This window comes from Camelina sativa, chromosome 13 (genome assembly GCF_030686135.1).
Source record: "Camelina sativa cultivar CO46 ecotype springtype chromosome 13, ASM3068613v1".
Classification (NCBI taxonomy): Eukaryota; Viridiplantae; Streptophyta; class Magnoliopsida; order Brassicales; family Brassicaceae; genus Camelina; species Camelina sativa.
Genome location: NC_141892.1, coordinates 20,474,102 through 20,501,076, shown reverse-complemented (window position 1 = coordinate 20,501,076; position 26,975 = coordinate 20,474,102). Strand labels below are relative to the sequence as shown.

Below are 26,975 nucleotides of genomic sequence, written 5' to 3'. Positions count from 1 at the left end.
ACATAATTTATCTATCAAAATAATGTCTTACATATTTTTTTCTTAGAATGCTTATCAGTTTTTTTTTTTAAAAAAACCAAACAATAAATAAATTAAATTATCTTAATTATTTAACGAACATACAAAATTTCATTAACTTTGGTGTAACTAATTGTCCTATTACTATAAAATGGTTTCATACATTTTGTAACATCCGCGAACCAAAATATGTATTTTGGGAATGCGTGTCCATTGAGAGCCCTTACGGTTCTAACTAATCTTACATTTTTCTTTCTAGATTACTTATCAGTTTTTTTATCAAAATAATGAAGTAAGACAACATAAAATTATCTATCAAATTAACTATTTAACGAAAATACCATATATAGTTGATTTTGCTATAAGTAATGATCTTAAACATATTGTTTAAATAATTTCAACAATATATTGTAATCAAAAATATTTAGTAATATGTACTTTAACTTTTCTTTTTTTCGTTACGCTTATATGAAACACTATATAACATATATAAATTATAAATTGTAGTTGAACTGTAGTATTATGAATATTATTTTTTAAGACATATATTAACAATTACATATGTACATTTCATATATAATTGAATAAAAATTTCAATTTATATTTCAAGTTAATAATGCATACATAAACCATGCATCGCGTGAGCTACTTTCTAGTAAATAATAAGAGTGTGTTTGGTGTGTTCTAAGCAGAAGATTGTGGTGTTAACCATCTGTACCTTTACAGTAATTACACAAAGACAATCAGTTGCAAATTGATTGAAAGCACTAGAAATAGTTTGATTATTTTCCAAGTGTTAACAGTTGAAACAAAACGAAAATTATAGCTAGAGCATAAAGTATATCAATATCATCTTGGGTTCCTACATAGGTACGATTTGCAAGGACGGAATAAATTGTGAAAGGCATGAATGTGACTCGAAGCAGAAGATAGTTTTCTTGCAGTTGGTACTCCGAGATTTTGTTTGGGTTCGAGGATTACAAGTAACGAAAAATTTGCGGTCTAAGTCCCATAGGTAGATGATGTCCATATCAAAGTAGTTGATTGCCATTGGCACACAGTAAAAGCCAAGCCCCATAGATGCCATGTTGATTTCCCATGCCTTTTCCCAAGTCCATGAATCACTCTTGAGTTTCCAAACCTTAACATTATAGCTCCTGACCTCGTCTATCAATCCAGCTTCGATAAGCACAAAGTATCCTTGCGATGTGGTGCAGACCGTCTTATAGCATGGGGGAAAGCAACTCCGTATACAGCTTGGACGCTCATCTCGATGCCAATGACTAGCTCGCATCTTGGCGGGTAGGCATATGGCCCGAACTTGATCATCATGAGAGAAGAAATCATGGATCATAATACGACGGGACTCATGAAACCAGTGAAGTTTCCCGTTCAAGGAAACAGGACTGGATGTACAGTGTGACACACCATGACCAGGACAAGAGACGTGTTGAACACTCCATTCACCCGTATCCGACGAATAAATCTGAAATGTCCAGGTTTTAGAAATATCAGTGTGTCGTGCTTGGCTATATATCCGAATCACCTTGTAACCTAAGAGGGAACCGTTGTGAACTTGTGTTACAAGTCCCAAATCAACGAAGTAGAAATGGTATTGAGGAAGATACGGAGGAGAAGATATTTGAAACCATTGTGATAACACAGGATTACCAATGTAGTAACGGTTCGTCATGTCCTCCTCGAGAAGACTCAACAAAATCAACCCATCAGCGCAGGCCACAATCCAAATCTCTATGATTTTAACATTATTTCGAGTATACTTGCGGATCACTCCACTTGCAAAAGACCAATAATGAGAATTACCATGCGACGATGACTCACGTGGTATATTGAGTTCTATTTCTTCCAAACAAGAGTTAATACACCTATAGCTTCCATGTAGGATCGACCAATTAGATGTGACTGTATTGGAGTTACGTTGGTAGAGATCGCTGAAGAAGGCAGACTCCGTAAGTGATTTCCAATCTCTGCACACCAGCTTGAATCTAACGATACTTTGCAGAGGTAATTTTGTGATTATGTTAATGACCAATTCTTCCGAAGATTCACTTCTCTTTGCTCCATCCTAATCCCAAGCTCTCGACACCACTAACGAGTATTTAGCAATCAATAAGACACACTGCAACTACAAATTAGGTTTTTTTGGGCTTTCACGTTTGCTTTAATTTGACTAAATAATATTAGACAAAAGAAAAATCAAACTTAATGTTATGATCAAATAATCAAGATCTAAGCTATCTTCAATTTTGAGTTTATCTAATTCTCCCAAAAAAATGGTTAATAGTTTAGATAATGATTAAATAAAAAGTATTGTTTAATACTTTGACTAGATACATTTCCGATAGGAAAGAAAAAAGCATAACTAGTTATAATATAATGGTACATTCTACCATAAAGATAAAAAGTAAATGCATTCTATGTTATTTGAAGCTTTATAAAATCCATAAATTGAGATTCTTCATCTTGTAATCTAAGTCTAAAGTTCTTCGTCTCTTGATTCTTGTCAATGTAGATGTATGTGTATGCGTACATTTGTAGATTTTCTAGAATTGGCAGGGGATGTTTATTGAGCTGTATATTTATACCTCTTAGGATTTAAACTGCTAAATTTGAAACAGATCTTAAGGAAGATATATTCATTTGAAGAACAATATCATTGGATCTTAAATTTCATGATATATTGATCTTTTAGCGAATTTTGGGATGCAAACAACCTATTCGTATCCAAAAATTATGTTATCATTGACTTGGAATTGTTATATGTAAAAGACTTCCCTCTTAGATTCTTAATTGTTCAGCTTTGTTCAACGAATTGGAACTTACACTGTTGCAATTTTGGCTTGTTTCACTGATCAATCTATCTGTTAACATGATCTTGTGACACTAATTTGACTAAAAAATTAATGCAAATGGATGGATCATAAACCGTTAGAGAAGAAGCTAGAAGAGCAAAAGAATTGGCTGTAGAGAAGTACAAAGCTGAGACAAAGAATTTGCTGTCAAGGCAAAACATCTTGATCCTGAACTTTGTGGTCTTCTCCGTCTCAATGCAGTTATTGATGACCGCTATTGCGAAGAAAATCAAAGGTGAATTAACCGATTGGTATGTTGTTTTGGCGGTTGACCCACCTGCAGATCATGAAACAATAAAAAACGGTTACGAGAAACTGGTTCTTGACATTACTCTTTGGGTAGCATTGATTAGCAAACAAAATACTGGCTGATGCATGGAAATATTTGTTAATTGAAAGAATGAAGAAATCTTATGACACTAGCCGTGAAATCAATATGTTCCTACAAAATATTCGCAGAAATAGAGGAATACCTAATTGAACAGATATGAACTGCTTATGATTATGACGAATGCACAGGTCAATAGTGTTGTCTTTCATGAACCGTTCAAGTTGTATATTTATTAAACAGTTGGTCATTTAGTTCATCAATAATTATATTTTCGGTCCATTTTTTTTTTGACAAACTATCTTTTAGAGAAGAGTAGGGGTGTTGTGGTGGGTAAAAACCCCAGCCTGACCCAAACCCGAAAAAAACCCGCCCAGAAAAAATTTGAATTCAAAAAACCCTAACGGGTTTTATGTCTTGTGGGTAAACCCGAATGAATTTTAATTTTTGTGGGTAAACCCATGGGTACCCATATTTTTTTGCTTTTTGTTTTTTCTGAATTTATATGTATTTGTTATTTATATGTAAAATAAGAAATTGTAAATCAAACAAAATAAACACAATTCACCAATTTAACTAAATAAAACATTGATTTACACATTTTTAAAAAAAAAAAAAAAAAAAACTGAATGATATAAAGTAAGATGGGAGAGAATTTAAGATATAAAGTAAGAAACCAATATTAAGATTCACAAAATTAAAACTTGAATTGGGTAAGAAGAACCAATTGAGAATTAGGGTTTATATGCTCATGTTTCAATTTTTTTCAGGTGAAAAAGATGATATAAAGTCCTTTTAATATAAAGTGTTTAAAAAACCCGTGGGTACCTATAATCCGATAGGGTAAACCCGTGTAAGACTATCCTATTTTGGGTACCCACCCATTTTTTATCCAGTTTTTTTTGACTGAAAAACGGGTCCGGAAACCCTATATTAAACATGAGTTTCGGGTACCCAATGGGTTTTAACCCACTTTTAACATCCCTAGATAAGAGTACTACATAATGGCTTTGACATGCAACTATATACATGATTCACAACCTAATTTTTTTTTTATGGTCAACATGTTGTTGAAATACAAGTGTGTGTCGTGAATTAGATGGAAACACGAATTGAATATCACCACCGCATGTTTGAACGATTTCATCCAAGTACAAGAGAGTCATATCAGTAACATCACAACACTATGACAGTAACTGGCAAGCAGTCAAATTGAGAGAGAAGACAGCGTAGTCACGCACCACCACAAGTTTAGGTGGTGATGAGAAGGTTTTTCTAAGCAAGGAGATAACATATGTTATCTATCTAACACTTGTCTTTCTTTTATTGTTTGGACCTAATTAATTAAATTCATTTGTAAATTAGACATAAATAATTAGAGATCTATAAAACAAACGAAAATACTCTTCACGTTTCATCATAGGAAAAAACTAATTATAGTTTCTTTTGACATTTTGAAATTTTGAAATTTTGAAATTATAGGTTTCAATCTTATGTATGATTCAGGGCAAAAACATATTCTAAGTTATGTATAAAATTTATTTCAGGGTTTCAATCTTATAAATGATTTATGGACAAGAAATGATTCTAGATTATGTTAGAATGAGGAATATTTATGTGTTCTCAAAATTGTCTTACAAATTCATAAATTTTTGGATTTTCATATATGCTTAGTTTATGGCCTTTAATCTTATATATTCTAATGGTGTGATGTTTAATATGAGAAGGTTTTTCTCAGCTTTTGCTAAGGAGATGACACTTGGCATGTTATCTATCTAACAATTGTCTTTCTTTTATTGTTTGGACCTAATTAATTAAATTCATTTGTACTTTGGACCTAAATAATTAGAGGTCCATAAAACAAAAAAAAAATCCTCACATTTCATCCTAGGAAAATAACTAATTATAGTTTATTTTGAAATTTTGAAATTTTGAAATTTTGAAATTATAGGTTTCAATCTTATGTATGATTAAGGGCAACAACGGATTCTACGTTATGTATAAAATTTATTTCTGGGTTTCAATCTTATAAATGATTCATGGACAAGAAATGATTCTAGATTATGTTAGAATGAGGGATATTTATGTGTTCTCAAAATTCTCTTATAAATTCATAAAATTTTGGATTTTCATATATGCTTAGTTTATGGCCTTTAATCTTATATAATCTAATGGTGGGATGTTTTCCGTAAGTAATTTGAGAAATACTTACTCATTTATTTCCCATTAGACCTTACCAATTTGTTTTCCATAAAATTAGAATCATTCTGTTTTCCATGAAATTAGAATTCAATCTCTAATTACTCTCCTTTTAAAACAATTTTCAGATATTATTACTTAATTTCAGTCTTTAGGTTCATATAAAGAATTATATTATTTTTGTATATCTTTCCAAATTTCAATAGGTATCTTGAATAATTTTTAAATTATTTTTGCAGGTTATCATGTTTGTTGTTCACATTAATACTACATAGAAAAAAATTATGCGAGACAAATTTATTTATTCATTAGAGTGTTTATGTATGTCTTTCCTACTCTCCATGAGCTATGGTCCGACAATTATGGATGTCATATAATTTATGTATGTCCTTTCTTATATTTTAGAATTTTAATTTTTTCTTTTTTTTGGACATTCATGTGGTAAAGCAGGATAAAACTTCTTCTTATTGGACGATGCATATGAGTTTATCCATTGTAAATTTAATTTCTTAGTAGTCTTCATCTTTCAGCAAAAAAAAACGTATTTAAAACTGTTATAAAAAAGGAAAATTGTATGTTTACTGTCATTAAAAAATCATGCTGTTAAGCTTGTGATGTCTTTTTATATCATAGTATGATACGAGTTGCATTTTTCTATACTATATATGATTAATTTGACTTCTATAGTTTTGAGTAGTATATGTTAATTGTATACTGGTATCATATATTTTTAAGAATCTTAGTATCAAATAGCTTTAGAATTAACCATCTTAGAAATAAAAGAACAAAAAATTCCTATAATATTTTTCCACTTTCACATATAATAGTTTACATTCTAAATTTTTTTATTATTATGACAGTTGACATTATAATATCCTACGGTTTGTCTTCTAAGTAGATACGACAAATATGATTATTCATTTTATTCAATTGCATCTATAATGATGATGAAATAAAACCATTGCATGTTTATACTCATCCAAAAATTAGTGTAATTTTTAAACCATCATAGAGTTTCTAATAATTAAAATAAATGAAAAAGAATAATATTATTATAATTGAAAAAGGGAAAATTGGTTCTCAAGGTTTAACATATAATTTAGTATCGTGAAACTTTCACAAACTATATTAGTATATATAATTTATTATAGATAATACATATATGATATGAAATATAACTACTTAATAAAATTAAATATAATTAATAAGCAATTTAATATATTTTAAAATATTAGTAATTTTGTATTTATTATTGGGACAATTGCATTTTGTATACCTTTATTTGGCCTTGAATGCAATAGTAGACCCTATATTCCACATTTGAGAAACATAACCACTAAGGGTACTGAAATTACAGTTGACTCCCTTACGACCAAATAAAAAACAGAAGCTGAAATGACAGATATAACCCGGAGGAAGTCTGCAATATATTTATTTAAGGTAGATTACAAATTGAGTATATGTGAAGACATAACTGTAGGTCTACTCCTAAATTATAGTTTAAATTTTAATTAAAATTTTATAAAAAATAATTTGGTAAACCTATTGAACAAAGAATAACCACATAGATTTCCTGCATTGAAGTAAATAAATTTACATATAAACGAGTCAAATTAAGGGAAGAAAGACTGATTAGATTAAAATTATTTGATTTAAGGTTTGCTTAAGTATACTTCTCTGTAGACTATTGGTGGTTGACTTTGTTATGTCATCAACTATTAATAATCTGGGCGTCCGGTCAGAATCGAGAGAATCGAACCAATTAAACCGAGATGTTCAGTTTTTGGATCTGTGAAAGGATCAACAAACCGATCGGCTAAATTAATTTGGTAATTTGGTTACCGGCTCAGTTTGGTTCGGCGGGGCATAACCATCAGTTTTAATTAACCGAGTTATATATACCAAATTTTCACTAACCCTAACCCTAATCACTTTCATTTCTTCCTCTTCCACTTTTCGCCTCTCTCTCTCTCTGGGGATAAGCGATTCTACAACCAAAAAAATCTTGTCTCTCAACAAATCATCATCATAATCATTCTTCTTCATCTTCGGCATCTACAGCTCTTCTCTCTGTCAAACATGGTGATCCTTTTAGCTGTCCAAACCCTAATCTCGAGTTCTTCTTTTCTTTGTCTTCTCCTATGTTTCTCTTTCTGAGATCTTGCCTTACAATAAGCTATTGGTACTCCGATCCCTAATTGAAATTTTCAGATCTATAAGATTGTAACTTGTAAGCTTTTTCTCCTTCGTGTATTAATGATTGTTAGAGGCTTTGTTGATTGTTAGAATTTTGATGATTTTAAGATGCTTTGTTGTTTGCTTCTCGTTAGTCAGTGTATTAATGTGTGGGTGGTATATTATTTTGACAGATCTGAAGATTGTAACGGCGGCTAGATCACTTAGATTCGTTTTTGGTTTTGGTTCTGCAGTTTCTGGATTTTAATTAAAAGATCTAATTCTTGATGTTCTGCAGATCTCCGTTAGTTTTCCCTCTCAGATCTATGTGCTGTTCTTCGGTCGCTGTCTCGTTCACCCACTCTCGGTCTCGTCCCCTCTTCTTAATTGTCGTCATCTTCATCGGTGTAAATCAAACTATTGTGGTCGAATTTGAGTTATAACGTGAAATTGTGTTTGGGTTTTTGTTATAACGTGATTTTTTTTTTTGTGTGTTCATGTTGTCTGCTTTGGTTGTAACATCAAAACCTGAAGTTAGTAGGCTTCCAAGATATGAATCTGGTTGAGATAATTATTCATGTTGGTAGTATCCTTGTCAAATGATGAGAAAAATTAAGCAGGCAAGAGATATTCTCTATAAAATAGCTCTAGTTTTTCAGCTGTAGTATCCTTGTCAAAAGATTACCACAGTGCCCTTTTTTAAATAGCCCCTTTACTTCATATCTGTCAGAGAAGACGAGATTGAAGATATACAGAAGGTATCTCTTGGATTCGCGTCAATTTTTGTTTGGTTAATATTAACAATGCAAGATTATGGTATTCACATTTGGTCGTGATTCCAAAACCTGTGAATTTTTTTATCGTTTAATTGTATTTTAAGGTCTTCTAATTTATATATGTGGTTCTTTAGGCTATTTTTATTGGAATTTTAGTTTCAGAGTACTCTTTATTGGAGAGATTGACCTTATGATGATCATGGATGCTGTAATAGATAGAGAAGCGTATGAGTCGCTTGTTGTGGTTGATTGATAAAAAAATTTGTACTTATTTTTAATGGTTTACTTAAACCCAAACGATTCGAAACATTAAGCCAAAACGAACAAAGAAATAATGTCAATTTACTTAATTACATTGAAGGTCTTTTCATCACACAATTGAACTGCTTATTGTTGATTTAACATGAACTTATAATCAAATAAAGTACAGTAGACAGCCCCAACAAACCGGTTAAGGAAATCAACAGTCCTTTCTTCTCAATCCAAGGTTTTGAAACCGAGTCCTTTGATCAAACTGCACTTACTGCCTGAAAATACACGCAAAGAGTCATAGCATACAAATATTGTTATAAACGAGGGACAAATACTATAATCGAAATTCATGAATGGAAACAAGCGATTAGAAAATCACCAGACTAAATTCGATAAGTTTTACCATTTTGCCAATGTTAGTACAGTAAACAGTCCTTGCACACTTCTCTCGCTCGTCCTCAGACTAAAGGAAAGAAAACAACGTTATGCGAACACGTAGTTGTGAGATTGAATCAGAGTTATCTATAGTCGTCAAGCTATGCGAACACGTTGACTTCCAAAATAAGTCTAAGTTAATGACCTAACTGCCTAAGAAAACCAAAAACTTGATTTCTCCATATGTATAATATATAATCATGTCCAAAACATATAGAAGCAAATACATAACATATATCAAAGAATACAACAAGAAAATCTTAAAAATTATTCACCAATTTGCAATAAATTGGCTTTCAATTTATGACGACTTCATGTTGATGTCAACATTGTAGACATAAACTAGCCTATATGAAGATACTTCACTTGAAGTCTATTTTGTGTGGTCTATTTTTGCAACTACAATTTAATAAACAAACACCGTATGAAGTCTACTAGGATAGTTGACTTCTTTTGTTGTCTTCCATTGTTAATTTTTTGGTCAGTTTTGCAATTAAAAACATATAACAGAGTAGACTTCTTAGAAAGTTTCGACAAGTTAAGTTCGATTACAATCTACTCTGGTTATTTTTGCAATTGACCAAACCATTGACTTTGTAGTAGACTTCTAGCTAACAAGTAGACTTCATCTATCCGTCAAATAGAAAAAGTAAACTTCGTTGTGGTTAGTTTTGCAATTGACCAAGTTTGACTTTCGCCAAGTAGACTACGTACAAAGTCTCCAGGAATGTTGACTTCGTTTGCAGTGTGCCGTGGTCATTTTTGGGGTTGACCAACATTTTAATTTTTTAACTAGTAGACTTCTTTTGCATTCAACTAATTAATTTTATATCTATAATATTACGGTCAATGTTTTTATATTTTGGTCAAATCCAAAAATAGCCACTATAGAAGTCTACTCTTTTATTATCGGAAGAAGACTTCGTTCGGCAGTCATAACTAAAAAGTCAATAATTTGGTCAATTGCAAAAATACACCTTAGTAGTCTGCAAACGAAGTATTCGACATAAAGATTATAATGCAGTCTAAACCATATTTTTTTGTTTTCAAATGAAATTAAGGAGACTGAAATTTCAGTCTACGGACTCGAAACTCGATAAATTTTTAATTGCAAAATTGAAAACATAGTAGACTTTACATGATATTATGACGATTAGACTAACAAATGAAGTCTAATTTCGCAAAAAAATCAAGGAAAATCACGAAATCTACCGGAAAGTAACCTTATCAGTGGTTGTTTCGCAATGTCAAGCATCGAGGACGTCGTCTTTAGTCACCATAGAAGAAACCCAGCACCAATTTAATCACTATCCAAGAATCATGACATATAACAAGATGAATGCACTTGCAAATTTTCTTGGATTAAAATGGAGAGGAGATGGAAGAAAATGAAGTTCTCATAGCATTGGGTGATATTTAAGCTTATAAATTCAGGTTGTTGAAGCTTTAACAGCTTCAAATTTGGTTGTTCATGGTTTTTGGAAAATTGATGGTGGTGGCACAACCGTAAATAAAAGAAGAAAATGAGGATATGGATGTAATAAACATTTTCGCAAGAAATTCAAATAAATCAGAAATAATGACATTTTTGTGAATACAATGAATGGACAAGGATTTAATAGGGAGAAAGTGGCAAATGTTGGAGAGAGAAAAAAAGGGGTCTAACATTGCAATTGACTCAAGTTTGTAGTCTAATTTTGCAAGTCTCCCTTTATTATTTAAGGTCAAATGCAAAGAAAAATAACAACATATGTATTCAAATAAAATTATATTACAAATATTAAGTTACATTAAAAATAAAAATATTATATTGAAGAGAAAATCACCAAAGGACTTACAATATTAGAAAGATGTTCTCAAATTTCTCTACATTTCAAAATAATATTATATGATGAGAAACTTAATGAATCTCTCACCAATGCACATGCTCTAATATGTATTAAAAATCTAAAAGGAGAAAAACTACACACTCTACTATGCAATCAAAATTTTGTTCATGTGTTGAAATAGTCTAACACTATATATAAAAGGAAAACTCAAGATACACCAAACAAATCAATCCAGAAAAACTAAAATGATCAATATATTTTTAAAATCACAATAATAACCATTGCTGGGTAAACAAATAAAAACTAATAATTTCTAAATTACTAAAATTGAACAACATTGTAAGCTAAATTCGTGTGTAACACGGGATGATTTCTAATATATATATATATATATATATAAATATAATTTGCAGATGCAAACAAATCAAAAACACTTTTCTATCAATAGTAGCTACAACATACGAAAACCAGAGAGATGTAGTTTGCATATGCATGCTTATTGGAGAATCAAAATGAAGAAGTAAATAGTTTTTGGAAAAAAAGACTAACACGCTCTGTCTAGAAACAATAAACAATCATATGAAAATCCGTTGAATGCACTAGAAGATGCAATGAGACTATGAGAGGATATAAAATAAAATTATTAATATATAGAGCATGAATTAGATTAATATCCTTCTGGGATCCTATATAGGTATGACTTGCAAGGACGGAACAAATTGCGAAATGGACGAACGTGACTCGAAGCACCAGGTATCTTCCTTGTAAGTGGCACCATGTTGATGAGTTCCATGAGATATTGTATGTATTCGAAGATTGCAAGCGATAAAACATTTTCTTAAGTCAGTAGGCTGCTCATAACTCAGCTATTTTTCTTTAACTCAGCCGCAACATACCGTAACTCAGGCGTGATTACCGTACAAAATCTTTCTCACGACAAGATATATTTGTTAAAAATATCTATTGCTAAAAATCTTTCCCACGACAAGACCATGGTCTCATCTGGTCGCCACCCATACCTCAATCTTGAATGTATAACAGTATTCCAACGTTTTCTAGTAAATGTAAATCGTTTAAGAGAATTGGCTGGAACCCTATAGAGAATTTCCTCTACCACTTCGGGGCGGTAAATGGGACATATTATCATCGTTTCACTTGTGATTCTTAATTTGGAAGAAAAACGAAAGACTAGGGATTATTTTTTGCTTTCACATTTACTTCATGTGTTTTATATTAGTACACACACAAAAAAAACAAAACAAATACACAGTATACTATTTTTCCTTTTCCTATGCGGATTCTATTTACTTGTTCTTTTTTTTCTTCTCAATTGTGTCTTTGTTTATTTCATAAGCCAACAACATCAAACCAAACATAAGCCCAAAAGGAAACCCAAATTAAATCTAAAAAATCTAAACCGCTCCGAGGAAAAATGAAAGATCAACATTGAACATACATGACACGTGTTGCAGAAAGGATGTAAGCCAAAAACACGTGTGACGAAGAGGAAGAAACAGGGGCTACCGCCGATCATCGTCGCCGGTTGTTTTTTCGCCTGCAGAAAACTCTAAATCGCCGGAATTTCAGATAATCACTGACGCGATCTGTAACTTCAGAGCTTCAAATCTTCATCTTCAAGAACCAGAGATGACATGATTTTCAACAAAACGGTCTAGATCTAGATTTATAGGCTTCCACCGTTAAAAAGACAAAGATAAAAATCCTATTTACTTGTTCTATTAATTGTTCTTTCAAATTTTACTTTTTTTTAATGAATATTTCAAATTTAGTCAAAAAAAAAAAAAAAAAAACAAGAGATAGCTTAGGGCCTCGATAGTTAAAACCAATCTGGAGATTTGGTCAAATGATTATAGCAATCACAGATTTGTATTTTGATAATGGTGAATTATGGTAATTAATATCAATCAACTTATTGAAAAATTTAAAATTTGTTGAAAAGGGAAAGGTTCCTATTGAGTGGTCAAAGAATAGGCCTTGACCTTCAGAAAATGTAGCATGTTCTTTTTGTTCTCAGGGTTGAGCATTCTCTGTGTGTTGAGGTCTGGTCTTGATCTCCTCAAAACCACTCCAAACTATGAATTTTTTTACTTGGGCAGAATCGGGATCCTTCCACACTCATCAAGTGGCTTTAATGTTTTAGTAAATATATCTGCAAGAGCAGTGAAGATTATTTATTTTCGGCTGAATCTCTCCTTAATGAATCATGATAAAGAGAAGTTCAGGTAGCATGGAACGAAGACAATGCACACTTCCAATGAAGAATCCCGTTCAAAGAAACCGTATACTTTAGTCTAGTCCATAGCATGGAACGAAGACAATGCACATTTTCAGTTTTCCACTCTCCTGTATCGGAAGAATATATCAAAAAACTTAGATTAGCAAATATCACAAATGAGACCAATATCCACACTACCTTGTAACCCACGACAATACCCTTTTCCATCTTTGTTACCAGTCCAATGTCGCAGAAAAAAATGTTCTCCTGTAACCTCACGACATCAAAAACCGTGAGATGTGGAGAAAAAGGGATTTGAACCCACTGTTGCAACAAGGGGTTCCCTACATGATACATTGGTGCACCTTCGATGGTTTCGGTATAAAGTAATACAATTCCATCCGTGCAGCTCAAGACACAAGTTTTCCTCATTGGTGTGTCGGATTTGTGATGCATGTAAGAGCCTAGGGAATCCGTAAGTCCCCATCTCTTGCATCCATGGTGTCCTACAATCTCTAACGCCAGTGTTTGGTTCCTTCTCTTTATGATTGACCATGACACGGAGGAGGACGACGACGTGTTGAGTGACTCATAGAGTTCTCGGAAAAACTCAGAATTGATTATCGATTTCCATTCTTTGCACACTGATATGAATCTCGCAAGGCTCCTCAATGATAAACGAGCCAAAATGTTCACCAACGCTTCCTCATGAACCACCAATTTTTTTTCTTTCTCCATTCTAGAGTTTTAGGGTTCTCTCGCAAATTTTTGCATTAGGTCGTCGAAAAGATTTGATTCATATATAATTCTCCATCATACCATGTAAATTTATCAATATTCTTTTTTATTTGTAAAATAGAAAACATAATGATTACAAATTTTTATTACATTTTATACAATTATTTTACTAGATAAAAAAATATTTCATAGTCATATCAATTGTAATCTTCTACATTCAATTTACTCTCTCATCAGTTATATATATTTAACCTACACATTACAAAAGTTCTAAATTTGATTTTACTCTCTCATCGTATTGACATGCTCAAAGATGATTCCGGTTGTTGGGTTTCCAATGGTGAGGAGAAGCTTGCTGTTGACTATTTTAGTAAGCTGTACTCTCTGGATGATGTGGATTTAGATGGGGATATGTTACCAAGATCTAGAGGGGTTAACTTACCTCACTATGGAGGAGAGAGGTTACTTAAATAAACCTTTTATGGCTGTAGAGGTGGAGAAGGCCATCTGTAGTATGGGTAGGTTTAAAGCTCCAGGACCAAATGGCTTTCAACCTATATTCTATCAACATTGTTGGGATGTAGTCGGTGAGTCAGTGTTGAGGTTTGTGTTGGAGTTTTTTCGGACAGGCTGTCTTACACGCTAGGTGTGGCGTGGACCAAAAACATTAAAAGGTGGACCAAAACATGGCCTGGACCAAAGCCATAAAAACGTGGACCAAAACTTGTGTCATGAACAGTAAAACTTAAATCGTGGACCAATATCATCATAGCGTGTAACCAAAGGAACGTCATGGACGGAAAAATTGAGATTTGCCTATAGACATAATATAAAGATAAAATAATAAAAAAAAGAATTTGTTAGAAATATATTTATCGAGATATTCTTTTTGAAAAATACTTTTTTTAAAAATATCCTTTTTTGAATATTTTCATTTTTACCTTATTTTACATAATTATAATATGTTCAATTATTTTTTAGAATTTCTTTTAGGTTTGTGTTCTATTTATAACTAGGGTATAGATTTTAGAAGGTATGGTTTAGTATTTGGGTTTTAAAGTTTAGAATTAGTCATTTCATATATTAAAAAAGGGTATTTGAAAATGGAAGGGTTTTGTTTGAAAAGTGACATAGAAAAAAGGGTATTTTTGAAAAAAAAATTGTTTGGGGATTTTACTATACGAAGATAAAAAAATATGGAATAAGCAATTGAAATATCAATCTACAAAATGTTGGGCTACAAGAATTCTCAGGTTATCATGAATCAATTAATGCTAGGAAATTAGATGAGGAAATCTCTATGATTTACTGGACATGACCTACAAAACACTCGATTTTCTTGTGGTAAATCGACTACTTGTGCTTAGCAACTTAGTTACTCAACAAAATATCGCATGCAACTTTGAAATTATACAACCTTGAATAATACAGAACCTACCTTCATGTTTACGTCCACTATGTTTCGTTTTACTAAGAAACTAAAGGCTCTTAAGCCTCTGATTCGCACATTGGCTAAGGATAAAATGGGTGAATTGATCAAACGGACGAGGGAGGCGTATGTGTTTTTATTTCAGAAGCAGGAGTCCAATTTAAATAATCCCTCTCATCAAGCTCCCTTAGAGGATTCTGCAGCCTTCAATCGTTGGGAAAGGGTGGCTGCTATCGAGGAGCAGTTTCTCAAACAGAGGTCCAAGTTGCATTGGTTGCAGACTGGTGATCAAAATAATGAAACTTTTAACCATGTTGTTAGGGAGAGAGCAGCGCAAAACACTATCCCGGAGTTTCAACGTCCAGATGGGTCTGTGACGCAATATTCTGATGACATAAAAGAGGAAGCAAAAAGGTTCTTTCGAGAATTCTTGCATTGTGTTGCAAGCTTTGTTGTCCTTCCGTTGTTCTGAGGGGGATAAAGAACTGCTCAAACACGTGTTCTTTACTCTGTCGAATGAAAAGTCCCCTAGACTAAATGGGTTTACTACAGAGTTTTATAAGTCTGTTTTGGATATTGTTGGTAGTGAGTTTACAATGGCGGTTCAATCTTTTTTCCAAAAATGATTCTTACCAAAAGGTGTTAACTTAATAATCCTTGCTCTTATACCTAAGAAACTGGAGGCTAGAGAAACGAAGGACTATAGACCCACTTTTTTTTTCCAATGTTCTCTACAAAGTCATATCAAAGATTCTGGCTAAGAGGTTGAAGAGGGTGTTGCCAAAGTTTCTCGTGGACAATCAATCAACTTTTGTGAAAGATCGAATGTTGATAGAGGAACCTTCTGCTTGTCACCGAGCTAGTCAAGGACTATCATAAGGACACCATTTCAGGTCGCTATGCTCTTAAGATAGACATATCAAAAAGCTTTTTATTCGGTACAATGGTCATTCCTCAAGAATGTTTTAACCGCCATGGAGTTCCCTTAGGAATTTGTTCATTTGATCATGCTTTGTGTTACTACAACTTCTTTTTTAGTCGAGGTAAATGGCGAATTAGCAGGCTATTTTAACAGTTCAAGAGGTTTGCGGCAGGGTTGCTCTTTGTCACCATACTTATTCGTTATCTGTATGGATGTGTTGTCGAAAATGTTTAATAGATCTGCTGGTTTGAGGAAATTTGGGTATCACCTGCGATGTCGTAACATGAGCTTAACCCATCTTAGGTTTTCTGATGATATAATAGTTTTTCTGATGGAAAGTTGTGATCAATTGAAGGTAATGTGGAGGTGTTTACGAGTTTGCAATACTGTCAGGTTTAAAAATAAGTATGGAAAAATCCATTGTGTATCTAGCAGGAATATCAGAGTCGACTTATCAAGCCATTGCAAATCGATTTATGCTTGCGGTGGGAACACTTCCAGTCAGGTATTTAGGGCTCCCTCTGGTCACAAAACGTCTCTTCTCTGCAAATACACAACCTCTTCTTGAACAGATAAAGAATAAAATAGGATCATGGGCTTCTCGATTTCTTTCCTACGCAGGCCGTTTAAACTTGATCACCTTGGTTCTATGGAGTATCTGCAATTTCTGGCTTTCCGCTTTCAGACTCCCTCGTCACTGTAAACGAGAGATTGACAAATTGTATTCTGCTCTACTTTGGTAAGGTGTGGCGCTGAATGCGTCCAAAGCTAAGGTAGCATATGGGAGGATATTTGTAAGCCAAAGCAAGAGGGAGGGCTTGGGCTACGATCTCTTACGGAAGCAAATGATGTGTGTTGTTTGAAGTTGATATGGAGGATTGTTTCCCATGGTAATTCATTGTGGGTTCAGTGGACAAAGATCTACTTAAGCAGGAGTCTTTTTGGTCCATCAAAGAAACAACTAGTCTTGGTTCTTGATTGTGGAGAAAGTTGCTTAAGTACAGGGAGGTTGCAAAAACATTCTTAAGTCTGAAATGCAAAACAGTAACCATACATCTTTTTGGCTTGATGATTGGTCTGGTCTTGGAAGGCTAGATGAGGTGTTGGGGGGCAGGGTGATTGATTTGGGAATTGCCAAGCAATCTACTGTTGCAGAAGCAAGGAAAAATCGCAAGAGGCGTTGACATCGTGTGGCTCTTCTCAACTCTGTTGAAGAGGCTTTATTTAAAGCATGGACACATCGTTCAGAGGAGGGTGATAGGATTCTCTGGAGGGAAAGATGATATTTTCAGGTCAAGTTTTTCTACTTCAGCTACATGGAATCATATTCGCACACGTGTGAATAGAGTTGCTTGGCACGAGGGAGTTTGGTTTGCACATGCTACACCTACATTCACCTTTTGTGTTTTGCTTGCAATTCGAAATAGGTTGTCTACCGTAGATCGTATGCTCCAGTGGAATGTGGGTGCAGATTTGACGTGTGTTTTATGCCGTTCCACAATTGAAACCCGTGATCACTTGTTTTTTTTTTCATGTGATTATGCGGCTGACGTGTGGAAAGCATTAGCATTCAACATTTTTGGCATACGTTATACCCCGGATTGGTCATCTCTTATCACTTTTGTGTCAAACAGGTGGCAAGACCAAGTAGAGTGGTTCTTAGCTCGATACATTCTCCAAGCTACGATTCATACCCTGTGGCGCGATCGAAACTGTTTGTAGCAGGATGAACACAATAATAATAAATAAGATTTTGCGAGGAAAGAATGGAGCAAGTACTTTATTAACGAAATGAGGTCGTCAATTACAAAGTGTGAGAGTTCGTCAGCCTACAATCAAGTTGACGACCAGAAAAATCACTATCTCGAAGGTCAAAATGAAATATATTAATGGCAATAAACTATCTTTTGATGCAAAGTGTTGCTCTTTGGATCATGTCCGAGAGTCTCCCCTCTGACCCCAATAAATGCTTTTTGCTTTTATAGGCGACTGTTGACCTAGGGCTACCTAGGGTTTTCATCGCGAATTCTCGAAATTACCCTCTGCGAAGGTTAGTGGACTTTCTCCCAAATTTGTCGGGCCGAAATCACAACTTAACAAGTTTAGCAAGTCTTGCTGGGCCGAGTGGCATATTGGGCGCATCCCATATCCAACAATAGTCCCCCCCCTCAGTCCGGCGAGCGAGGTATTTCTGCGATCGGCGGGCGCACTTCAAGCCTTAACATATGCTTGCTCAGCGTTGGGCGTTCCAGACCGCCTCAGGAAGATCTACCTTTGTGCGGTGATAGTTAAAGCGATCGTTTTTTGATATGTGTATATTTTACACTCTTTCATCATGCATTTCCCATTCATTATGTTTTAACTCATTGTTTTGCATTGTTTTCAGTCTCTTTTGCATAATATGCATATTTAGGTAGTCTTTGCATTGGTTTTGCATGAATCTTGCATATTGGAGTTATTTCAGGTGTTTTAAGAAATGTCCAAACCATCAAAAGCAAACATGGAGCAGGAGAGCAGTCCAGCGACCCAACCTTCCTCGTCTTTGATCGAGTCGAGTGATGATTTCACTTTGGGATTCAGCTTTTAACATCTTCATAAAGTTGTAGATAATCGAGTCATCTTTCCAATGCCGTTGATTTCAAGCCAATCGGAGGCTTGGTTCAAATGTTATCACTGTTTTAGTGGATGCACGTACGTTCTGAATTCCGACTCGACCTGCACGCAAAGGAGAGCTCCCACTCGATCGAACATGTTAGCAGCGACTCGACCAAGACGTCTCAGGAGGGCACCTGAGCACCTTCAAACGCGACTCGATCAGCAGCTCTCAATCGACGATTTCGAGCTGCCTCTCGATCGACGATTTCAAGCTACCTCTCGATCAAACGTCCTAGACCCCGACTCGATCAACACTCTCATGACGCGACTCAATCGACGCTATTAAACCGACGTTCTGGTTTTGTTCTGAAGACCGTCCGAGAAGGGTTCCCTAACCGACGTTCTATATTGTCGTTTTATGTTTTAAAGATTTCCATGTTTTACTATAAATACGTTTTGTTAAGTTTTTACTCAGACATCCTATCTTTTATCTCATCTTTTACCTAGCCACCAAATACGTTCTGAGACTTTGTATTCCGATATCTTTGAGAATATTCAGTTTTTGCATTTGATTTCTTTTACAAAGTTTTTCATATTATTCTTGTCTATCTTATTATGCTTTGTTCAATGTTTTCTGTGTTTGCATCCTTGATAATGATTTCCAGATCTGAGTAGTGCTAGAGTCCTTGAGGATGGGATAGATTAGGTGGAGGATCTTAGGATGTAGAGGGTTTAAGCTTTGATTTTTATGATTCCCTTCTGGAATAGTGTTAGAAATGCTAGTTTCTCTCTGATCAATTGGAACTAGGTTCGAGACATTTCCACACCCAAAAGGTGTTTGATGAAATGTCTGACCAACTAGTGCCAGAGACTTACGTTCCTAGCCTAAGAGATTAGTTGTCTAGGATGTTTGTTGACATGAACGAACTTGTTTTTCATGCCTGCTCAACCATATTTCTCTAGGGAGAGCTGGGTACGGAAGTGGTTGAGTCTGAGTAGCTTTTGCCAAGAGATTGGATTAGCTAAGTTGTGATGTTCGTTGTTTAGGGATAGATTGCTTATGGCATGTTAAAAACTTTGTATGCTAGGAGACTTCACCGACATCAATTACTCCCATCCTTAGGACCTCTTTCTTTCTGATTTTTATTACATTCCTGAGACTGTTTCGCTTCTTGCCTTTTAGTTCTTTCTTAGAATCGTTTATGTTTTTATTCATTTTCGCTTCTTGTCATGCATTTTCGTTTATAATCCTAGAACACATTTCCGTTTTGCATTCTGATCATTCTAGGACTATTAGACAAACAATCTCTTTGAATTGGCTTGAATTGTGATTTCTTGATTGCATCTTAATTGTTAGTGAAGTTTTCCAACTGGATTGACACGTGCTAGGAGACACAAAATCCTAGTATCATTTTTGCTGAGCTCGGAGCTTGTTTTTGATGTTGTATGCGTTGAGTATGTTGTTGTGGAGCGCAAAGCTTGTCCGAATGTTATATACCTTGAGCACGTCTTTGCGGAGCGTGGCGCCTGGAGTGTGGAGCGTGGATCGTGGAGCGTGTCTAGATGTTATGCACCTTGAGCACGTTTTAACAGAGCGTAGAGCTTGATAATGGATCTGCAATGGTTGAGGACGGAGTTGCCGCACATAATTGGTAACTAAGAGTCAGAGAAATTGAGCCAGATCAGCAGGCGGAAATTGAGGTCGGCGAGAGTGAGATTGAGGTCGGCGAGAGTGAGATTGAGGTCGGCGAGAGTGAGATTGAGGTCGGCGAGAGTGAGATTGAAGTCGGCGAGAGTAAGATTGAGGTCGGCGAGATTGAGATTGAGGAAGGCGAGTGAGATTGAGGTAGGCGAGTGAGATTGAGGTTGGCGAAAGTGAGATTGAGGTAGGCGAGAGTGAGATTGAGGTAGGCGAGTGAGATTGAGATTGGCGAGAGTGAGATTGAGGCCGAGATTGAGATTGAGGTTGACGAGAGTGAAATGGAGGCCGAGATTGAGGTCGACGAAGTCAATTCCTCTCGCGAGATGGTTGATAATCTTCATCGAGCGGGGTTGAGAGGTGAAGAGAGAGATCGGCGAGAGTGAGGTTGAAGTCAGCGATGTCAACTCCTCTCGAAAGTTGGTTGATCGGTGTCGAAAGATGTCAAAGAGAGGGCGATTAGTCAGTATAATGTCGATAGAAGACAGTTGGTCAGCATGATGTAAGATGGAGATGGCGAGATCGGCACCATGCGTGAAGGAGGAGATCGGCAAGGTGGCCTGTTAATGATCCACGTGCAATCGAGAGGGGAGTTCGGCAAGTGGAGGTCGGCGTAATGAGCGAGAGAGGGTTGTGAGGTCGGCGCAAAGCTTGAGAGTGGCGTCGAGCTTGAGGTAGGCGCCAAGCTTGAGGTAGGCACCAAACTTGAAATATGCACCAAGTTCGGGGTAGGCACTAAGTTTGAGGTTGGCACCAAGCTGTAGGTAGGCGCCGAGCTGGAGGCGACAAGAGACTCGAGCGTGAGAGCGTCTAACGTGAGAGCTTCGAGCGTGAGACCATCGAGCATGAGCGTCGAGCATGAGAGCATTGAGCGTGAGAGCGTCGAGCGTGAGGGCAGTGAGTGTGAGCGTCGAACATGAGAGCATCGAGCGTCAAGCATGAGGGCGGCGAGCATGAGAATGGGAAGCGCGAGAGAGTCAGCGTGAGAGCATTGACTGTGCGGGCTTCGAGCTTGAGGGCGACAAGCGCAAGAGAGTCGAGCGTGAGAGCGTCAACTGGGAGGGCTGCAAGCATGAGAGTGGCAAGCGTGAGCGTCGAGCGTGAGAGCATCGAGCGTGAGGGCAGCGAGCGTGCGCGTCGAGCGTGAGAGCATCGAGTGTGAAAGCGTCGACCGTGAGGGCAGTGAGCTTGAGCGTCAAGCGTTGAGCGTGAGAGCATCGAGCATGAGAGTGTCAAGCATGAGGGCGGCGAGCATGAGAATGGCAAGCGCGAGAGAGTCAGCGTGAGAGCGTTAACTGTGAGGGCGTCGAGCATGAGGGTGACAAGCGCGAGAGAGTCGAGCGTGAGAGCGTCAACTGTGAGGAATGCGAGCATGAAAGTGGCAAGCGCGAGAGAGTCAGCGTGAGAGCGTTGACTGTGAGGGCGTCGAGCATGAGGGCGACAAGCGCAAGAGAGTCGAGCGTGATAGCGTCGACTGGGAAGGCTGCGAGCATGAGAGTGGCAAGCGTGAGCGTCGTGCATGAGAGTGGCGAGCGTGAGAGCGTCGAGCCTAAGGGGAGCGAGCGTGAGGGCAGCGAGCGTGAGCGTCAAGTGTGAGAGCGTCGAGCGTGAGAGCATCGAGCATGAGAGTGTCAAGCATAAGGGCGGCGAGCATGAGAATGGCAAGCGCGAGAGAGTCAGCGTGAGAGCTTTGACTGTGAGGGCGTCGAGCATGAGGGCGACTAGCGCGAGAGAGTCGAGCGTGAGAGCGTCGACTGTGAGGGCTGCGAGCATGAAAGTGGCAAGCGCGAGAGAGTCAGCGTGAGAGCGTCGACTGTGAGGGCTGCAAGCATGAGAGTGGCAAGCGTGAGTTAGTCGTGCATTAGAGTGGCAAGCGTGAGTGAGTAGACTGTGAGGGCGTCGAGCATGAGGGTGACATGCATGTGAGCGTCTGTTTGATATGCAGCAAGCCTTTGTGCTTTACCAGAGTAAAGTGGTAGGCGAGACGGACTCACCGTACCTTTAGGTGCGGCTATCGTGTCCGGCTTATCCTGTGGGTGCTTGCGGTTGGCAAGAACTCACAAGCCGGAGCTTGGATTATTAATTCATACGCCGTATGTTACGGGGCGAGACGTCTCTCGGCTTATCCTGTTACGTGTTTCGAAACCAAGTTTTAGGGTGGTAATTGAGATGAACTCGTCGTACCTTTTAGGTGCGGCCCTGGTGTCCGGCTTACCCTGTGGGTGCCCCGAGGTCGACAAGAAAGAACTTGGCTTCAGAGGATGAACATGAGTTTGCATAGTGGGGTTCGACGAGTTCTCCCTCTCGCGGCGGTAACCATGGTCGTATTGCGGACGACAAATTCAGTGATGACCAGTTTGGCGGTTTTCGTGGGATCGAGAGCGGCGGTATGAGTGCCGACTCTTTTCCTCGCCGGGTCGCTAGTCAGTGGAATCTGTTGATGGGGGGCAACGAGCTCGCTAAGTCCGTTGGCGTGAGGTCGGCGCTTTGTGAGTTCGGCAAGAGTAGTCTCATAGGGCGTCGTGATGCTAACTACGAAGCAGGTTTGGAGGTCAACATTGAAAGAGATCGAGAGATGGGTTTGCGCGTAACTGAGGAGGTCGCCGCTGTTGAAATAGGCGAGCTCGTTGGTCGCCAAGTTGGGTTTTATTGCCGCGAGCTCGGCAAAGCTTCTCGCGAGGTCGCCTGTGTTGGTGTTGGATGAGCTGGAGGATGGCGTGACCGAGACTTTGCAGGTCTGGATCCGGTTGGCTTCGAGACCAATCGAGAGGATGTAGAGCTCGGCGGGTTTGGTGGTCGCGAGCTTGACGGGTTCGGTTGTTTTCGTTGGGCGGCATCATATGCCATGATTCGAGATGGAGATCTGGGTGAGATCGGCGGACCTGACTTTTCTAGGGGAATTGAAGGTTGGTCAGTCGAGGGCGGTTTTGAGGGTGGTGGAATTGATTTGCTGGAAGATCGGCGTGATGAGTTTGATTCTCGTGTAGTTTGGAGCGAAGCGGAGCAAGGCGGTTGTGCTTGGTGATATTGATTCTTTCTCAAGAGGCCATGTGTCGAAGTCTCTTGCTAGCTCGAGTTCGGCGAGGGGATGTGAGTGAGGACGGTGAAGAAGGCTTTCGCAAGGTCGGTGAAAGCGACGCGTTTTGCAGTGTTGTTGACTTTGGTTTTCATGAGCTCGACACTTATTGCGGGGTCGACACATTTAGGATTGGAGGGCAGCACGATCGAGAATTTGTAGGTCTGGATATTGCCGATCTTCGCGAGGGCGGCGTGACCCTGGGCGGCATGACCGAAGATGATACGGTTGAGGGCGCTATGGTGGTTTCGACAATCGCCCTTGCGAGATTGATGTTCGTCACGATTTGTTGATGGCGGATACCGAGGTCGCTGATTCCTCCGATATGGGTTCGTTGGCGAGGTCGATATGAGTGATCTCGGAGGGCGGTGTACTGATCTCGAGGGTAGTCGTGGTGAAGTTACCCTCGAACTTGATATGCGTGGTTCCGGATTTGAGGTAGATCGTGAGACGGGTTTTTGGGAAGTTGGCGAGGTCGTCATTGAAAGAGACGAGCTCGCTCGTCGTCGATTTGATTATGGTAAGCTTCTTTTGCTACAATGATCGTTGAACGTGTTACCGTAGTGTAGTCGTCTACAGATCCTACGATGATGAACATCAAACGGTGTGTGTGTGGCTCTCCTAGCATTCTTTGATTGGCGGAGTTCGGTGTGACAGCGTGTCGTGGTTGACAGTGTCACGTGCATGTCGACGCTTGTGCTTCAAGTCGCTGGAGCGTGTTCATCTGATCTTGCAATGCTTCTTATGTTGTAGCGAGTGCGTCTAGCTGCTCGGCTATTTGTGTGTCCTGGCTATGGAGCCTGTCGAGGGTAGTCTGCATTTGATCGTCGAGGTTATTCCTCTGTATAGTAAGCAAGGGAGCTGGGAGGACGACACCGTGAGTGACAACTGGAGCAACGATTTGGAGATGCTTGGCATGTGTGGCAGCAAGAGGTTCCAAGGGCGCGTCGGGCGCTGTTGTAAAGGTTGTGTTGTTCGGAGTAGCGCCCTTGACTGTTGTCGTCGCAGAAGGTGGAGGTGGGAGAGTGTGAGCTCGTGTGCGCCCCCATCGTTGTTCTGAAAGTAAGATCGTCAAGGTAGGCGCTCGTTGCTCGGATGTGGTGTTGATTTCATCGCTGAAATTTCTTGAGTTCACCATTTTTCTGAATCTAGAGTCTTCGTGGAAATGCTGACCATCAGTCTATCGTCAAAAAGGAGCGCTCTGATCTAGCCCCACGGTGGGCGCCAATTGTTTGTACTGGTATGAGCACAATACTAATAAATAAGATTTTTCGGGGTAAGAATGGAGCAATTCCTTTATTAACGAAATGAGGTCGTCAATTACAAAGTGTGAGAGTTTGTCTGCCTACAATCAAGCTGACGACCAGAAAAATGACTATCTCGAAGGTGGAAACGAAATATATAAATGGCAATAAACTATGTTTTGATGCAAAGTGTTTCCCTCTAGATCATGTCCGAGAGTGTGCCCTGTGACCCCAATAAATGCCTTATGCTTTTATAGGCGACTGTTGACCTAGGGCTACCTAGGGTTTTCATCGCGAATTCTCGAAATTACCCTCTGTGAAGGTTAGTGGACTTTCTCCCAAATTTGTCGGATCGAAATCACAACTTAACAAGTTTAACAAGTCTTGCTGGGCCGAATGACATATTGGTCGCAGCCCATATCCAACAGAAACGATCGAAGGAATGGTGACAATTCGAACCCAGCGGATCACCTAACTATGTGGATTGACAAACAAGTTCCGAATCAACTCTTGATTATCATTGCGAAGGGGGTGCGACTGTGTGAGGAGGCTCTTCAACGCTGGCTTGCATCAAGAGGATTTGGCTGATGCTCTCTTTATTGTGCTTAATAAATTTGTGATATGGTGTTGAAAAAATTATTTCAAACTCAAACTGCAATAGTTATACAAACGCTATTATTTTCTTTGAGTATATATAATTAACATTAAATTCCAAAAAAAAAAAAATATTATGTCACGTTGAGAAAAGATCCTCTGAAAATATATATAAGATGATGGAATTAAGATAAACCTCTATCGAGTGCAGCTATTTATTTTATTTGAATCGATGAATCAAATACATAGAAAAAAAGGCTGTCTATATAGAAGAAAAAAAACTATGCCAGACAGCCGGAGAGACCAAGGATGGAAAGAAAATTATGTGAAGAACTGAAGATGTATTACAATAAAATTGTGTATTAACTGAATAATACATGTCCATTTTTTTAATTTGAATCATAATATATGCAGAATTTTTTTGAGTTTTTTTTATTAACTTTATGTATTTTAAGATGATTCAAAATAATTAAAAATCAAATTAAATAAAGATGATAGAAGTGTTTAAAAATCACAGAATCTTCTAACTATTTATATTATTAACTGTGGAATATTATATTATTTTTATAATTAATATTAAAATATTTAATTGTGTTTGGTGATATGGATTAAAAAAAATTGTAAAGTTGTTTTGAATATGAAGATTTATTTAAAATTTGTATTTTTTAAAAATTAGTACAGATATTATCAAGTTAAATAAATCATTTTATGATTTTAATACATTAAAACACCTATATGTCGCTAACTTTAGCAATTTTGTTTCCCAACTTAAAAAATGAATGTCAATCGTACGAAATAAAAAATAATATGTTTTTTTTTTACTACAAAAAATTAGCTCAAAAGAGTCAATGTGAAAGAAAAGAGTCAAACAGTCAATGTGAAGGAAAAGAGTCTACACACACAATCGGTAGCGGAGATGTACGCGTCTGACGTGCCAAAGAGTCCGCACTTACATTAGCATTTCTGGAAATAGGAGATAAAGAGAAAGAAGAAAACTCCTTCCTGTCCATCATGATATCGTCAAGGTAAGTCTTGAAAACCGGCCAGTCTTGAGGAGAAGACACCATCTTCACCAAGTCTGAGCAATCTGTATAAAAAGCTACCTCCCGATAGTCATGGCCAATGATGCACCGCACAGCCCAAACAAAGGCTTCCACTTCAGCATGCAACGGGGAAAGACTGCGTCTGAAATTGGCGGCTCCCTTCTTCATCGAAGCTTCCTGATAGGATGAGCACACCCAACCTGCACCCGCATAGGTATCCCCGCTTTCCACGAGCCATCAACAAAACACCTGTACCCTGAATAAACACTAGGCAGATGCCCTACACTCCCCCCTCTCGCGTACTAGGGGCGCTGGGACTCAATGATAAGTTCTCACCCACTTCCTCTCTTTGAGCCTGCAACCATATAGTCCCCTCCCCTAACGCTATCCTAACGACCTCGTCGGATTTATCTATAATATTCTCAAACACAAAAGCATTCCAAATAATATGTAATATAACTCGTTTTCACAGCCGTTAAAGTTGTAAATCTCCACCATGAGGAGTCCAAATCCA

The 26,975-nt window shown here is 37.6% G+C and overlaps 1 protein-coding gene and 1 pseudogene across 1 annotated transcript; both read right to left on the bottom strand.

Moving 5' to 3' along the window:
* Nucleotides 1-880: 880 nt before the first annotated feature.
* LOC147929764 (F-box protein At1g49990-like) lies at nucleotides 881-2,375 on the bottom strand. Its single transcript, XM_087480712.1, has 2 exons — nucleotides 2,361-2,375; nucleotides 881-2,104 (listed from the first exon to the last, which is right to left on the bottom strand). Exons 1-2 carry the CDS (start codon nucleotides 2,373-2,375, stop codon nucleotides 881-883), a joined length of 1,239 nt encoding a protein of 412 aa, XP_087336838.1.
* A 10,749-nt stretch (nucleotides 2,376-13,124) lies between these two features.
* Nucleotides 13,125-13,859, bottom strand: LOC109128368 (putative F-box protein At3g23950 pseudogene; annotated as a pseudogene).
* Nucleotides 13,860-26,975: the final 13,116 nt, after the last annotated feature.